The sequence below is a fragment of the Spermophilus citellus genome, assembly GCF_964194105.1.
Source record: "Spermophilus citellus genome assembly, chromosome: 10".
NCBI lineage: Eukaryota > Metazoa > Chordata > Mammalia > Rodentia > Sciuridae > Spermophilus > Spermophilus citellus.
The window spans coordinates 137,632,758-137,648,848 of record NC_138197.1 but is presented as its reverse complement, the minus strand read 5'-3'; the positions used below and the strand labels follow the sequence as shown (position 1 = coordinate 137,648,848).

Sequence of the window (16,091 nt, the reverse complement as noted above, 5' to 3'; positions counted from 1 at the left end):
GATCCACCTGTGCTGTCACTCACTGAAGTCACACACCCTGACTCAGATCCACTTGTGCTGTCACTCACTGAAGTCACACTCCCAGACTGAGATCCACTTGTGCTGTCACTCACTGAAGTCACAACCTGAGTCAGATCCACTTATGCTGTCACTCACTGAAGTCACACACCCTGACTCAGATCCACCTGTGTTGTCACTCACTGAAGTCACACACCCTGACTCAGATCCACTTGTGCTGTCACTCACTGAAGTCACACACCCTGACTCAGATCCACTTATGCTGTCACTCACTGAAGTCACACTCCCAGACTCAGATCCACTTGTGCTGTCACTCACTGAAGTCACACCCTGACCCAGATCCACCTGTGCTGTCACTCACTGAAGTCACACACCCTGACTCAGATCCACTTGTGCTGTCACTCACTGAAGTCACACCCTGACCCAGATCCATCTGTGCTGTCACTCACTGAAGTCACACACCCTGACTCAGATCCACCTGTGCTGTCACTCACTGAAGTCACACCCTGACTCAGATCCACTTGTGCTGTCACTCACTGAAGTCACACTCCCAGACTCAGATCGACCTTTGCTGTCACTCACTGAAGTCACACCCCAACTCAGATCCACTTATGCTGTGACTCACTGAAGTCACACACCTTGACTCAGATCCACCTGTGCTGTCACTCACTGAAGTCACACCCCAACTCAGATCCACTTATGCTGTGACTCACTGAAGTCACACACCTTGACTCAGATCCACTTGTGCTGTCACTCACTGAAGTCACACTCCCAGACTCAGATCCACCTGTGCTGTCACTCACTGAAGTCACACTCCCAGACTCAGATCCACCTGTGCTGTCACTCACTGAAGTCACACACCCTGACTCAGATCTACCTGTGCTGTCACTCACTGAAGTCACACCCTGACTCAGATCCACTTGTTCTGTCACTCACTGAAGTCACAACCTGACTCAGATCCACTTGTGCTGTCACTCACTGAAGTCACACCCTGACTCAGATCCACTTGTGCTGTCACTAACTGTAGTCACACACCCTGACTCAGATCCACTTGTGCTGTACTCACTTAAGTCACACACCCTGACTGAGATCCACTTGTGCTGTCACTCACTGAAGTCACACCCTGACTCAGATCCACTTGTGCTGTCACTCACTGAAGTCACACCCTGACTCAGATCCACCTGTGCTGTCACTCACTGAAGTCACACACCTTGACTCAGATCCACTTGTGCTCTCATTCACTGTAGTCACATCCTGACTCAGATCCACCTGTGCTGTCACTGAAGTCACATACCCTCAGATCCAACTCTGCTGTCACTCACTGAAGTCACACACTCACTCAGATCCACCTGTGCTGTCACTCACTGAAGTCACACACCCTGAGTGAGATCCACCTGTGCTGTCACTCACTGTATTCACACCCTGACTCAGATCTACCTGTGCTGACACTCACTGAAGTCACACAAACCCTCTTTTTCTATTTGTTGGCTCACCAAGGCTATTTTAGTAGAGATGTGTGGTTTTTACAAGCAGAACTTATCATTTTTAATTTTTTATTTTTTCCAGTATTTGGGAAGGAACCAAGCCTCATGCATGCCTGGCAGACGCTCTACCTGAGCCACACTGCAGCCCCAAACTTTTATTAAATATCCTGTAGTAAACTTTCAACACTCCTCTCCACTTCTTCCTTCTCAACCTTTACCTGATGTCGTCTGGCCACCACTGTGACACTTTGGTCTCAGGGGGAGGAACACTGGCCCACCCCGATGCCCACTTTCTTGTGGACGCCTGCTGGGGAGCTGGGTACAGTGAAAAGTAGTCACCTCTTTTCTTCTGGTCTTCTTAGAGGGGTTCTAAACTAACAGTTTTAAGGTCTCAGTGGACTGTCTTCAAGGAGTCTGTGCCACTCAACCCTCACATGAGAAGGACGCAGGATGCTTTAAATGCCTTCCCTCTCTGGCCTCGACGTCTTCTGCAGCCCATCAAGTGTGTTTGCAGAGAATCTCTGTTCGGGCCTCCAGATCCATCCCAGGACCCTGGCCAGCAGAACCTCAGAAAGCACTCAAGGGTGCTTCTTCCCAGGAGTCCTTGCCCTGGAGTGTTCATGCCTACCACCGCAGGCAGCATCTGGGCACCCCGTATCTCAGCAACCCTTAGAAACAGCCAGGGTCACACCAAGCAGAGTTTATTGAGGCCATCGCAGGGCCCATGTACACAGGGTGCATCGCACGCAGGGCAGACACACACTGGACTGAGGGGGTGTTAGCGGCAAAGCAGATGAGAAGGGGCGCCTGGCAGGCACCTCCTCCTAGCAGCATGGGGACTTTGGGGCGAGCATCAAGAACCACTCCTAGTCGCCCCACAGCTCTCTTGGGGACCCTTTCCCATGCCCCCCAAACTCCCTGGGGGGTGGAGGTCCCTCTCTCTCTCTCTCTGTGGTCAAAGATGGAATGATCCCTTGAGATTCACTATAAAAATTAAAATTCCTTTATAAATCACGGGGGAGGGCAGGAGGAGATCCCTGGGGAGCCTGGCATCACCTGCCACCTCCAGCCTCGCCTTCCTTCACCCCCAAGTTCTGACCCCAAAGTAGAGGGCAAAGAGCAAGGTCTGCAGGCACAGAAAGGGTATGAGACAGAGGAAGGAAAAGGAGGCTCAGGGACAGGACAGAAGAGGGCATCAGAAAGGGTGCATCAGAGGAAACGGGGTGCCAGGGCTCCGTGGCCTCGCAGCTCACACGATTGTTCCCTGGGGGTTGAGGACAAGAACTCCCAGCCCAGAAACTCCCACAAACTTAAGGTTCCACGTGCCCCCAATCCTGTCCTTGCCAAAGCCACAGTGGCCTCCAGACACTCCAGTGGTGGCTGCCCTGGAGCAGTGGGGCAGGAGCCAGGGGCGGGGGCGGCTACTCCAGGTAGATGTCCTCTGTGGGGCAGGCGTATGCCAGGTGCTCCTGGTAGTACTCCAGAAAGGCGCGGCTGCAGGAGAAGCACCAGTCCTCAGCTCCCTCCCCTGCTGTGTCTGTCCCTCCTCCCACCTGCCAGCAGTCACATCCATACCACCGGACTCCCCCCGCCACTCTCCCACCACGAGGTCCCACCTCTCATGGCCACGCTCCTGTCTCCCTCTTTGTGGCTCTCAAGACTCACCCACACACCCACCCACGGCCCCACTCACCCCACACTCTGCGCCACTGGCCTCATGGACTCCTGGGACACAAAGACATGGCAGGCGAAGCGGCTCAGCAGGGGGTGCTTAGTGATGAAGCCAAAGTAGCTGCAGGGAAGTTGGGGAGGAGGTGTCAGAGCACTGACCCAGCTTCAGGCACCCCAAATGATCTGGAAAGAAGAGGCAGGAACTACGGGCTTGAGGGGAGAGCAGAGGACAGGAGGTGGGGTCACGATGTCAAGATCTGAAGGTACCTTCCTGGGCACCCCAACACAGTACTGGGCACCCAAGGGAGCTAATGCTGAGTTAGCACCTTGACCAGGGCTTCCAATGTACAGGGGAGCAAGGCAGCCTCCCCGTACCCTGCCCGGAGGCTGCCTGGGATAGATGAGCTGGCTCTGCCTCATTCAGGCTCTCCCGTGGGTTGTCCAGTCCCACCTCTGGCCCTGCAAACACAGCTCCTTTCCGAGCTCTGACACAGTGTTGGATGTCTAAAAGCATCTTGGATTCCGTCATGGGCTCTGACTGGAGGAAGCACTGTCCTTCCAGCCACTTGGGTCACACACACCCTTCCTGCATCGCCCCATGCTCTTCTTCCAGAGCACCAGTCACCACTGTTCAGAGGGAGTGGCGGTCAGACCTGCAGCATGACTCCTGATCCCCATCCCACCGACCCTGAGCCAGCCAGATCCACTCTCCTCTGGCTTTGGGTCTGTGGTTCTACCAGATGGGAAGTCACACAACAGTATCATTTCCAAGGACAATGTGACCTATTGTCCATAGACAAGACCTGTCTCAAATAATCATGTTGTTAACATTTAAAAGTTGCTTACTAATGTTAGGAAGGCACTGTATTAAGCACTTTCTAAACTCACAAACCTCACAAAAGCCTCAAGAGGTAGTGTCCTGATAGAGAGCTGAGCAAAGAGATCAGTGTCTTGCTCCAGGACACCACGGACATCCTGTGGATGTGCTGCAGGCAGGCAAGACAGTCTGTGATCTTCACATCCCTGCCTCATCCACACACAGCATGCCCCATACTCCTGCTCTCCCGCCTGCCTCACAAGGAAGTGAGTTAGCTGTCCCCTAACACCATGTCCCCAGTGCTCCTTGCTGTGAGGGACTAGGCTGGGATCCGAAGCAGCAAACATAAGAAGGGGCTGGTTGACAGCAGCTCCCACGCCTCCTCACTGGCCACCTCAACAGCTTGACCCCAACCCCTGGTATGATACCTCTCTTCCATGGAACTGCAGCTGAGCCAGTGTCCCTCTGATGGTGTAAGCTTGTGGCTCCTACAATGTCCCTCTAAAGAGAAACGGGTGGCTCTTTTTCATCTCTAACAGTGCCATCGCATCCTGCGGCCCTAGAACTGTCCTGCAGGTTGGTCTGGCCCTGGCACTATGTCCCATCTCTCACCTCCTAGCAGTGTCTCAACAACGGAGCCTTCTCAATGGAGAAGAGCCAAAGCTGCTTGACCACTGTCTAGCCAAGAGACAGCCCCCTTCATTCTCTGACCCCTGTCATGAGTCCCAGCCTGGCAGCATGGTATCCACCATGAGGATTCTTGCTCCATCTCCCTCTAGTCCTTCTGGGCCTCTGGCTGGCTGTCTTTCAGTCCTTCTCCTCTCCCTCTAGGACACTGGGACTCAGCAGGCTGGGGTCTGTGCCTGGGGAGGAAGCCAGCAGCCCCCAACCACCCACTGCTCCCACCATGGTAACTCTTCCTCCCCTTTCTCTGCTCTTCTCACTCTGCCTGGCCATTCTTCCCACCTCATGGTCTCAGTTATCCACCTGCTCCAAATGAGACCTTTCTCCAGGTCTCTCTCCTGAAGTCTAGACACACTGACTGCTCTCCACATCTTCTCTGTGTGAGTCACTGTGCCCATCACCCAAGTGAATCACCCTTGATGCCCTCCAGGTTAAGTCTACAGCCAATCAACGCAGGTTCCGCCTGTCCCATCCACTAAATGCCTGTTGTATCTGCACACTCTCCATCATGACACGGCACCTGGATCACTCTGGCAGTCTCCTGCTGGCAGTACCTGGCCAACCCCTCTATACAGCAGTCCCAGTCAGCTGGTTGACCTGCCTATAGCACACCCTCCCATAGGACCATTCTGTGGCCTCACTGCCATCAGGATGAAGCACAAGCTCCTGGGCATAGTCAAAAGGGCCGAGGTCTGCACAGGCACTTGCAGCTACTCCTCTCTACCCTCCCTGCTCCTCTTATACCAGGTCCAGGGCCCTGGTGTCCCTCTCTTGGGCAGCCCCAGGGCCTTGGCTCAGCTGGCCCCATAACAGGTTGATCCTCTTCCCCCACCCCTCACCTGGTCATCATCTGCGCTTTGCTCCCCTGAGTCCTACAAGGACTCACCCATCTCTGCAGTTCTTCCCAATGGTGTCCATTCAGAAGTTCCCCAGACCTCCCAAAGACGCTCTGGCACTTCCCCATCTGGGTGTCTGACCCCCACACAGACCAGATGGGAGCCACGTCTCCTGAGTCCAGCTTAGAGTAGGTGCCACATGGGTATAGGTGGACTCTCAGGAGTGGGGATGGGACTGGAATACAGGCGACCTTCAGGGTTTGTGGGGCTCATGGGGGAAGGTAAGGCTCTCACCAGCTATTGCGGGGGTGACAGCCACAGAATGAGATGTTCTTCATCTGGAAGAAGTGGCTGCAGCGCTGAAACTAGAGCAGAGGTAGAAAGAGGTGTCCAAAGTTAGAGAGAAGAGGCCAGTGGCCACTGCGAGCCCCCACTGCTGGACATCCCTGCCAGCCTGCCCCTAGGCCACATCCTCTTACTCCCCTACACCAGTATCTTTCTGACCCCAGTCTCCCACATCCCCACCTCAGGTCCTCCTCCACTCAGACTCAGCTTGACCCCCCGCAGAGAGATCTCAAGGTCACAGGAGGCAGGAGGGCGTAGGTGGACAGTCAGTTTCCGGGCAGTAGCAATCTGAGGAAAAATGTTGTGGAGAAAGAAGGTCTTCAGGGCCTACAAGGGCTTCTCTCTCTCCCACTGGTAAACTATGGTTCTGTTCTTTTCAGACCGACAAAGACTCTTGCCAAAGACCCATACAACATGATTCTGAAGGATGAGAAGGTGGTCTTATGCATCCTTGGCCTCAGGACCAGCCAATCACTGCTCTATCTTATCTCTCTCTGTTCCTCTGCCAGGCCGCTCCTCTTGGCTCAAGTGCCAGGAATTCTGATTCTTGGTTTCTCACTGCCTGGTTCCAATAAACCTGTAAACCCTGAATGCAGGACTGATCTGTCCTGCTTCCTGCTGTCCTCCAAACTCAGTCCCAGGCCTGGCAGGTGGGCAGGCACTCACTAAATGTCCACTGAGCAAATGACTAAGCAGGCAAATGACTCCTAGGGAAGGAGACCTGAGACTTGGTCTCAACTTTCAGACAGGAGGAGCACTGGCTAAAGAGGAGGTGCCAATGGAAAGGTGAGCACCCAGTCAGCAGGTGGAGACCCGGGGTGAGGGACAGCTGCCACACTTTGCCCTAGGTCTGTCTGCTCAGCCTCTGAATCAGAGCCAGGGTACCCACCTCTGAGCTGCCCCCACACTCTCCCTGGAGGATGTTGGAGGCCTGGAGCATCAGGGAACTGAGCCAGCCTGTGCCCACCCTCATTTCCAAACTGACCTTCTGCATGGCTGCACACAGGATGCCATTGCCCTGGTGACATGGCACCTCCACAGAGCCTAGGAACTGCACATCGAAGCGCTCCACCCAGCAGGGGCTCCGCTTGCTCCCTGGGGGTCACATGGGTAAGGTCAGGGGGGTGATGGAGAGAGTCTGGGGAGACAAGCTGCTCCTCGGGGATGGGGGCTCACCCAGCAGGTCCTTGGCAGGGCCGGGCACTGCGTGGGCATAGAAGGCAGGGAACACACCACGTTCCCCAGTGCGCATATTGAAGCCCCGGCACCAAAAGTCATCTTCCTCAGCTTCCACCAACACTGGGTCATCCACATCCAGCTCCAGCTCATCAGGGTGGCGAGGGATGAACCTGAGGTGAGGGGAGAGGTCATTGAAGTGGGGCAGGCCTGCTGGGTCATGCCTTGAGGTGTCCGGTTTGTGGAATGAGGCTAGGGATCACCAACAGAAAGGGGAAACTATACCTGAAGACAGCCCGATGGGTCTGCTCTCTCTCCTCCCCATTGACCAGACAGGAAAAAAGGCCAAAGGACTCAGTGCCTGAGACAGACAGAAGAGGCAGAGAAGGAGAGAGGCAGACTCAGGGAAAAGGCAAGGGCTCCACGGGCCTGGCTTTGGAGGATGTTGGAGGCCTGGAGCATCAGGTTACTGAGCCAAGTTCCTTCCTCCAACAGGCTTCTGTGGGTGTCCTAAGTCAAAGAGGGAGAGAAAAACCAGCCCACCAGGGGCTGGGACAGAGTAGACCCTCCCCAACTCCTTGCCCACAGACCGGGCTGGGGAGGGCAAGCCCTGCGTTTTGGGATCATGGGCAACCCTTGTCCCAGGGACACCTGGGTGCTTTGGGGGACCAGATGGGACCTGGGCCAAGAAGATGGGCTTTCTCCTCTGGGCCACCCTCTTTCCCCCACCTTCCACTCACTGGAGGATCTAGATGTGCTGTTGACAAAGACATTGAGGAACTTCTTGGAGAAGGTGAGGTCAGGACTGTCTGGAGAGGCATCCCCAGGGACCTGATCACTGCCTAGCAGCGCAGCCCCCACCTCCTCCTCGCTGGCCTCGCCGCTGCTGTCCTCTTCGCTGTCGTGGCCCAGGCCTGCACAGCGACGCAGGCTCACCAGCTCTAGCTGTGTGTGCTCATCCACCACCAACGTGTACTTGACGGCATCGTAGACCAGCGAGGCGTCCCGCGGCGCTGCGGAGCTGATGCTCCTGCCCCCTGGGGGCCCCACGCTGTCCTCAGCATCCTCCTCATCCTCCTCTTCCTCCTCCTCCGAGCAGGCAGCAGAGTAGGCACGGCCAGGGCGTGAGGTACGGCCAGGCGCGGCCCACAGTGGTGTGATGGTGTCACGTGTGGGGTTGCTGAGGAAGAGGCAGGGCCCTGGCTGTGCGGTGCCAGGTAGAGGTGCTGCGGGGGCGGGCGGCGGTGGCCCACACAGGGTCTCCATGTCCACCAATTCCACACCTGGCCCCACTGCCACGTCGGGGTCCTGGGAGTCCTCAACGGCCCTCCCGGCTGGCGACAGCGGCTCCCCAGGCAGGCGCTGTGCGGGAGACAGGCACTGGCCAGGGCACCGGATGGGCGAGGAGCCCTCGGAGATCATGCGGCTCACCAGGTTGCTGAGCAGCCAGGGCGAGTCGGCCTCCTCGCTGAGGTCGGGCTCGGATTCGGACCCCGACTCATACTCGCTGTTGGTGTCATCAGGGCCCACCGGCAGGAAGGCCGGGCGGCGCGGGGGTTCGTGCAAGGGTTCGGGCTCGGAAGCTGGTGAGGAAGCCTCCTCGATGGAGTTGGTGAGGTGCGAGGAGCGGCCACTGCTGCTACTGCCGCCATCACTGCTCAGCTCCAGCTCGGTCTCCGAGATGGATGAGATCATGCGCCCCAGGCGCACGCCGCTGGCTTCCTCCAAGTCAGAACCAGGGGAAGACAGCTCCTGGCTGCTGCGCCGCCCGCCGTGGCCCCCGCTGGAGCGGCTTCTCAGGTCAGCCTCTATGCCAGGATCCGAGGAGGGTGAGGCTCCACCTGGCGCTTGCGGCTCCGGGGGCCGGTTCCCTTCACAGTCACAACCCGGACACACGAGTGACTGCTCTTCACAGAGCCCCTCCTCCGTGGGTGGGAGGGGGCCAGGGAGCTCTAGGGGGCAGGGATAGGGATCAGTCACCACTGGCCGGTCCTCCTTGGAACAGGCAGCTGCCCCCCACCCCCCCAGGCTCATACCCCTCACCTCCAAGGATCTCCTGAGCCTGAGAGCACAGCACTGTTTCCTGCCAGGAGGCTGGGGGCGCGGGGGCAAAGCCTCCGTTGTTATTCAGGGAGTCCTGGAACAGAGGGACAAGAGAGCAGACTGAGGAGGAGCTCTGGTTTCCAGGGGTGGGGGGACTTGCTGCCATGGGGTGTAGAATCTCAGGTGCTACGAATCAGGCTCAGCTCTGGGATGCTACAAGTCAGGACCCTCACCTGGGCTCCCAGAGAAGTGAAGTGAAGTGTGGTGGGCCGGTGCTTGTGGGGCTCTTCGAGGGAAGGGGAAGGGATAAGGGGCTTTTGGGTAGATGCCTCTGATTCAGGTCCTCCTCCCTCCTGGCACTCCCCATCTCCCTCTTCTTCCTCCTCCTCTTCTTCTTCCTCCTCCTCCTCTTCCTCCTCTTCTTCATTGTCATCAATCATCTCAAACTCCTGGAAGTCATCCTGGAATGAGCAGATGGGGTGCGGCTGCTCTGAGCGTCCCAGGGAGAGGCTGTCCTGCAAGAAGGAGGGAGATGGGCAGGGCTGGGTCAGAGTGCAACAGAGACCTGGGTCCCAAGTGCCAAGAGAGGGAAAAGCAGGGAGAACTCACTGGAGACCTCCTTCCAGTTCACTCTGGCCCCCACCAACAGAGTGATTTTTTTTTAATCTTTATTTTATTTATTTTTATGTGGTGCTGAGGATCGAACCCAGGGCCTCACACATGCTAGGCAAGTGCTCTACCGCTGAGCCACAATCCCAGCCCCTAGAGTGATGTTTTTAGAGATCTGCTTAAGATGCACAGGGATTGCTTCATTTCTTGAGAAAGATTCAAATTCCTGAGACTGAGTGACATATTTCCATAGCACCCCCAATCCACCTTCTAAAGCCTTATCTCAGTCAAAACCCCATCACATTTAACACTGGCACTCTGTTTCCTTCATAGCATTTTTCCCCCTTCACAGCATTTAACACATGATTCACAATCACTGAACATGGTTTTTGGTCTGTCTCCTCCACCAAGCCACAAGCCCCACAAGGGCAGGATATACCCATGCTGTGCATTGGTACACCCACCTAGGGAACAGCACCTCAGGCTCAGTGGATGTTCGGTAAGTAGCAAAAGAATGCATAAATGAAGAGACAGCCTGCACTCGGAATATTCACCAAGTTTGCACCAACCCCAGGGCCTCTGGCATAGCCAATCCTTCTGCCAGCAATTCCTCTTCTGCATCTTCCTTTCTGCCCCATGTGCCTGGCTCCTGCTAACCTCAGGGCACGACTGACATTTCTTCTGAAAAGTCTCTCAGTCCTATCAGGTATCCTTCCCTGTCTTCAAACCTGTGTCCCAGTGGGAATCCAGCTGCTGACACTTGAGGAGCTATTGTCTCCTACATGCCCTTCTCCCCAGCTAGGCTGCAAGCCCCCCAAAGCAGTTGTCCTATTCCACTCCTAGCACCTGGAAGCCCAGTTCTTGCCACACAGCAGTTGCTCAGAGTGGATGAAAACAGAAACATGGAGACAGGAGGACCAGAAGGGGGAGAAAAAAATTTAAGGGGTGGAGCCTTGAGACAGATGGAGGCAGCAGAGATGGGGACAGGGCAGGGAGGGGACAGATGATATGGTCGCTGAAGGTGTTAGATCTTTGTGGAAAGTAATCTGGGGACTGAGGGCACCAGAGTGAAGGCAACCTCCCCTTTGTAGGCCTTGCATAGCACTAGGCTTCCAGTGTGTTAGGAAGACAGTGTTGATGCTGAGGAAGCCCCAAGGCCAAGTAGCTAAAAGGCAGGAGCCATCAGAGGATTTCCTGTGCCAAGGCTTAGCTCAGACTTGCCCCAACCCCAAGTGAAGGCAAGGCAGAGCCTAAGCAAGGCCCTCCCTCCCTTGACCAGGTTCTTTGCTCCCAGCCCATTCCCCCACCTTCTCACAGTGGTCCGAATCGTAGCTGAGACCCAGGCCACAGTCATCGGTGATCTCCGACAGGTCTTCATCGTCAAATTCTTCCAGGCTTATGTCCTGGGGAGGCCTGGGGAGGAGGCCCAGGTCAGGGAGCCACTAACCCTGGACTCCCCAGCTGGGAGGTGATACTGAGGAAGGGTTGAGGGAGAACTCCAACTCTGAGGCCCCCAACTCCTAGGCCCACATCCTGCTATCATCTTGACCCCAAGCTCTGCTCTCCAGAGGACGTCCGGGCCATGTCAACCCAGAGGAGCCACCCTTCCCCCTCTCCCCTCCTCGCTAAGCTCCAGGCCCCAGTGGGTCACAGCCTCAGCCTCTGGGGAGTCAGGCAGAGCCAGCAGGAGGAGGGGGAGGGGAAGCTGAAGCTGCGGCAGCGGGAGAGGGAGGGGGGAGAGGGAGGGGTCTGGCGTACTCTGTCCCCCGCACCTCCAGGCAGGTCTGTACCTACAGGTCCACCGGGCTCCCACCCCAATCCCTTCCTCCAGGGCTGCAGGTTTGATTTCAACTCTTTCCCTGCCTGGGACCTCTGGGCTAGGCCTGGGCCTCCAAGGAGGCAGCCCAGCAAGGCCAAAAGGACACAGCTAGGCACAGACCCTGTGCCCCGACATGCTGCCTGGTAGGCTGTCTTCTCAGAGGGTCAGTCCAGAGACCCATTCTTGACAGATCAGCCGCCGGGCGGGGTGCGGCAGTGTCCGGCGGGAACGGGGGCGTCCCTGGTCTGGGCGACAGAGGTACAGACGGAGGGGCTCTGAGCCGCGGGTGGGGGAAGGGCGGCAGCCGTCAGGGCCTGCGGACCCGAGAGGGGCCTGGGTCCACGAAGGTGGGGGGGGGCGCGGCCGGGGCAGAGGGGCCCGGGGCCCGGGGCCCGGGCCGAGGGCGATGGAAGGCGCCGGCCGCGAAGGCCGCGGACGCCGAGGGCGTACCTGCAGCCCGGCGGCGACAGCGAGTGGAAGGTGGAGAGGGAAAACATCTCCGCGCGATCCGCCATCTTCCCGGGAAAGGCCGTCCGGCTGCGGGGGGGAGGGGTGAGGCCACCGGCGCCCTGGGCCGCTCCCGCCCTCGGCCCCGCGCTCCCCACTCACCTCGTGACACGCCCTGCGACACCCGCCCGCGGCACACCTCGCCGCCCTGCCAGGACACCGCGGCAGCGAGCGCCGCGCCGCCGGGGGAGGGCGGGAGGGGGAGGGCGCGGCGGGGCGGGGCCTGCGCGGGGGGCGGGGGGGCGGGGAGGCGGCCGGCGGGGGGGAGCGGGGACGGCGGGGGTCGGCCGCGGGCTCTCGGGGAGGCGGCCCGGGCTGGGGGCCGAGAGGCGGCGGCCGGGTCGGACGCGGGCTGGCGGGAGGGGCCGGGGCGGGGGGCTCCGGAGGAGGTGGCCGCGGGCTGGCCGGAGGGGCCGGGGCGGGGGTCGGGCGGAGGCTGTGGGTGGGACGCAGGCTGGGGCTTCCCACTCGGGCGGCCGAGAGGTGAGCTGCGGGGAGGGCTGGAGGGCGGAACCCCGGCCGGGGCCGTCGGCCCGAGGCGGTGGGAGGTCCCGCCGAGGTCGGGGGGCGGCGTGTGGCTTGGGCGGTTTCGAGGCGAGGCGGCTGGCGAGAGGGGGTCGTTGGGACGGGGCGGGCTCGAGGACCGCGGGTCCGCAGGCCAGGCGTGAGGCCGGAGCCCTAAACGAGGCCGGAGAGCCGCGCCGCCCGGGTCTGCGCTGCTCGGTTCGGCTGCCGGGCGCTGTCTGTGGGAGGGGGAGGCTCCCGGGGAGGTGGGTGCGGCCTCCCGAGCTGCGCGAGCACCCCGAGGCAGCGGAAAGGCAGAGTCGGGGTCCGCGGTCTGGACGGAGCAGGTGGCAGGGGCGGACGCGCCGGCTGGGGCCGCAGGAGCTGTCCGCCGCGGTGTGCTGATCAGGGCGGGCCGGAGCTGTCCCCCAAAGGGGTGCTGATCGGGCCAACGGAGATTGCTCCCTAAAACATCCTGCCTGGGCCGGAGCAGCCATTCCCCTGACTGTGCTGAAAGGGGCTAGACAGGGAGTGCTGGTCGGGTTAGCCAGCCAAAGGGCAAAGCTGAACTTTCTGTGCACAGTGCAGACTGCAGTCTGCACAAAGGCACGGGAAAAGTGAACACGCTGAGATCATGTTCATTCAACTGAAACAGTTTCTGCCATGGTAAGGGCTCTGTGAGTGAAGGTTGAAGGAGAGCTTGGGTCAACGTGGGGAAGGGCGGGGCTGCTACGGGCCAGCAGAGGAGAACCCAGGAACTTTGTGGAGATTTGCCTGGAGTTTCAGCCACAAGAGTGCAATGAAATTTCCCCTTTTCTCCAAGATGGATATTCTGTGCTGAGATTTCTTTATATCTAAATGTCCTTTGGAAAATGATTTCTAAGGGATGGTGAGTGATTAATGGCTGGAAGCGACAGGGAAGAGGGAGCTCACATAGTCAGGAGGGACAAGACCATTTTGGGATGGCAATCTCTCCAGCTCAGCGGCAGCCTATGGCTGGTGCATGACTGGTCTTCCTGTCTACTATGCTCTAACCTCAACTTATATATTTCTTAAAGCATTTTTCTAGAAATGGCCTCTATTTCATGCTTCCCTTTCATGACTGGAAGCTGCTCAGGCAGCACAGAGTGAGTGAATAAGAAGCTCACAGGCTGCACCAAAGTCAGGGACACTGGATCTCTGCCATCATAACTTTTCCCCAACATTCCTTATTTCTGAGGTTCAAGGAGTTCGGACATATTCACTAGTCATTTGCCCTGATTCTCCCTGTAAAACCCCAGAGTTCCCCCAGAGTGTACAAAGGGTTTTGGACCCTAACTTCCCAGATTTCCTTTTGACCCTGCATCTTTTCATCAAACTGGTTAACTTGGGCATTCACATAAATGACTCCATCCAACACACTGGTCAGCCATTCCCTGATTTCTGATTAGTCAATGATCTGTGACTCTCACAACTCTGATGATTTCTCCAAAAAGAGCCCCTGGGACTTACCTCCATCTGGAATTGCAACCATCTTGAAGTCATGTCAGATCACTGATCTCGTCTCCCTACAAGCCTTCTCAGATGACCACCTCCAGATTCCAAGAGTATAAGCACCATCTTATCTGCACAACCCCTACCCCCATCTTGTCCCCAGAGTGCAGGTGGAGGGTTACCTACCATGGAGTTGAGAGACTGTGGCACCAAACTTTGGCCACAAACTTTATGGACATGAGCAAACTGCTCAACCATCAGGACCTCAGTTTCTTTACACAATGAAGATGTGTAAAGATGCATGGCAAGTGTAAAGCCCCCAGGATATATTCAGTGTTCACTCTGCTACTCATACTGGGGTTATCCTCCTCCTGGCCCCTCAGGACCACTCTGCCAAGCCCAGGAATATATGAATGAAGGACAGAATCTCTCTCCTGAAAAATTATATTCCCTCCCATTGTACACATTTTATCAGATTTGTACGCTTACATCATGTGACCCTCAGCGCTTCCCTGCACAGATGGTAGGACTGAGGCCCCCTGGAGAGTTGAAGTCACTTCTGGAAGTCCTCTCCCCTCTGGAGGCCACAGGCCCTGCTACTTCCCTGAGCATGCACCATCAGTGCCCTTCCCCTTACATAGTTTGGTTTGGTTTGTGCTGCTGGGGATTGAGAGGATGTTCTGTTTTAACAGTTTTTTCCCCATTATGGTCCATTAATGGCATGGACAGTAGTGTAAAGCAAAAAACTGGTTGGACTTACAAGGGAGAGTTAGAATAGTAACATATCTTAACAGTACTGACCATGACAATCCTACAAAAGTCAAAGGGCATTTTCTGACAATTTTTATAGACTAAAAAATAATAAATGCAAACCATCAGTCTGTTGTTCTACTCATATTGCGCAGAAATCACAAATACCAAAAAAGGCTGAAACTGCAAACAGAAATATGTAATAAAAATGCTAAGAGTTATTTTGATTGGGATTTTGTCATGACCAACAACTTCACCACCTCCCAAATCTTGATTTTAAACATCCAGTTCTCTCACCATGACCTCCTGTTTTTCTTGACCCCTTGCTATATTTCAAATAGCCATTCTTTGACTATATAAGACTGTCTGTCAGTTACCATTGCTATGTAACAAATTATCATCAAATTTAATGGATTAAAACAACTGACTTATTCTGAGATCTGAAGTTCTGGGAAAATTCTGCTGGGAGTTCTTTCCTGGACCTCTCCTGAGGTTTGGGTACAGTCCGAGCTGGGCTGGGTATCCAAGATGGCCTGCCCATGTGGTGGACTGCTGATGCTGAGTGTCTACAGGGTGCTTAGTGAGGGCATTCCAGCAGCCTCTCCAGCAGGGTGTTTTTGGGGTAGTTGAGGGCCAGGTGGAAGTTGCATTCCTTTCTGACCTAGCTTGTGGTATTGCCTCTGCCACACCTATTGGTCAAAGCAGCCCCAGCCAATGCAGTTAGTGGAATCTTAGAGCCACCTCTCACTGGAAGGAGTCAGGGCTATGAGATGACCACAGATCTCCATTCCATTGACCCTCCCACAGCTCTCATTGCCTACCCAAGTCCCTCCTTGAAACTGATCCTCTCTCTTGCATCAACTGCTTTTCTAGATTCTCATGATCTGGTGTTAAGTAAATGGCATATTCTCATATCTGTTTGCATAAGAAATCCAAAGTCATGGGTTACAATACTGTTTTGCCTTAAGGAAATGGTACTTAAAAATAATTTATATGGTTTTAAGAAATAAATCTTACAAATAATTATACATTTCAGAAAATAGATTTCCACCAGTGCAGAAGAGTATTATGACAAAAAAAATCAGAGTTGAGGTTTTTGTTGTTGTTGTTATTGTTGTTTTGCAATTCTCCTGCCTCGATCTCCCAAACCACTGGGTTACAGGTATGGGCCACTGCACCTGGCAGAGTCGAAATTTTTAAAGGAATTGCTACTATTGGGTGAGGGGGAGTGTCTGAAAGCTCCATGTTTTATTAGATTCCTTCACACAAATTACATGCCCAAAGTCAGTTTCACTGAACACAGAGCAGACATTTACACAGTCTTCACACTGCTCCAGTGTCACAGCTTTAAAGAG

General features: G+C 56.0%; 1 protein-coding gene across 1 annotated transcript; it reads right to left on the bottom strand.

Moving 5' to 3' along the window:
• Positions 1 to 2,303: 2,303 nt before the first annotated feature.
• On the bottom strand, positions 2,304 to 12,130 carry MAPK8IP2 (mitogen-activated protein kinase 8 interacting protein 2). Its single transcript, XM_081311933.1, has 13 exons — positions 12,112 to 12,130; positions 11,953 to 12,039; positions 10,991 to 11,096; positions 9,308 to 9,589; positions 9,075 to 9,168; positions 7,772 to 8,983; positions 7,317 to 7,392; positions 7,032 to 7,204; positions 6,841 to 6,950; positions 6,036 to 6,143; positions 5,805 to 5,875; positions 3,196 to 3,294; positions 2,304 to 2,996 (listed from the first exon to the last, which is right to left on the bottom strand). Exons 2-13 carry the CDS (start codon positions 12,015 to 12,017, stop codon positions 2,924 to 2,926), a joined length of 2,469 nt encoding a protein of 822 aa, XP_081168059.1. The 5' UTR covers positions 12,018 to 12,039; positions 12,112 to 12,130; the 3' UTR covers positions 2,304 to 2,923.
• Positions 12,131 to 16,091: the final 3,961 nt, after the last annotated feature.

Bases quoted from the DNA above. Each gene is read 5' to 3' on its own strand.
- MAPK8IP2 (XM_081311933.1), bottom strand. From the start codon at position 12,017: ATGGCGGATCGCGCGGAGATGTTTTCCCTCTCCACCTTCCACTCGCTG. The intron at 11,097-11,952 runs GTACGCCCTCGG...CCTCCTCCCCAG, and splicing joins CTGTCGCCGCCGGGCTGCAG to GCCTCCCCAGGACATAAGCC. The intron at 7,393-7,771 runs GTGAGTGGAAGG...TGTCTGTCTCAG, and splicing joins CAGCACATCTAGATCCTCCA to GCACTGAGTCCTTTGGCCTT.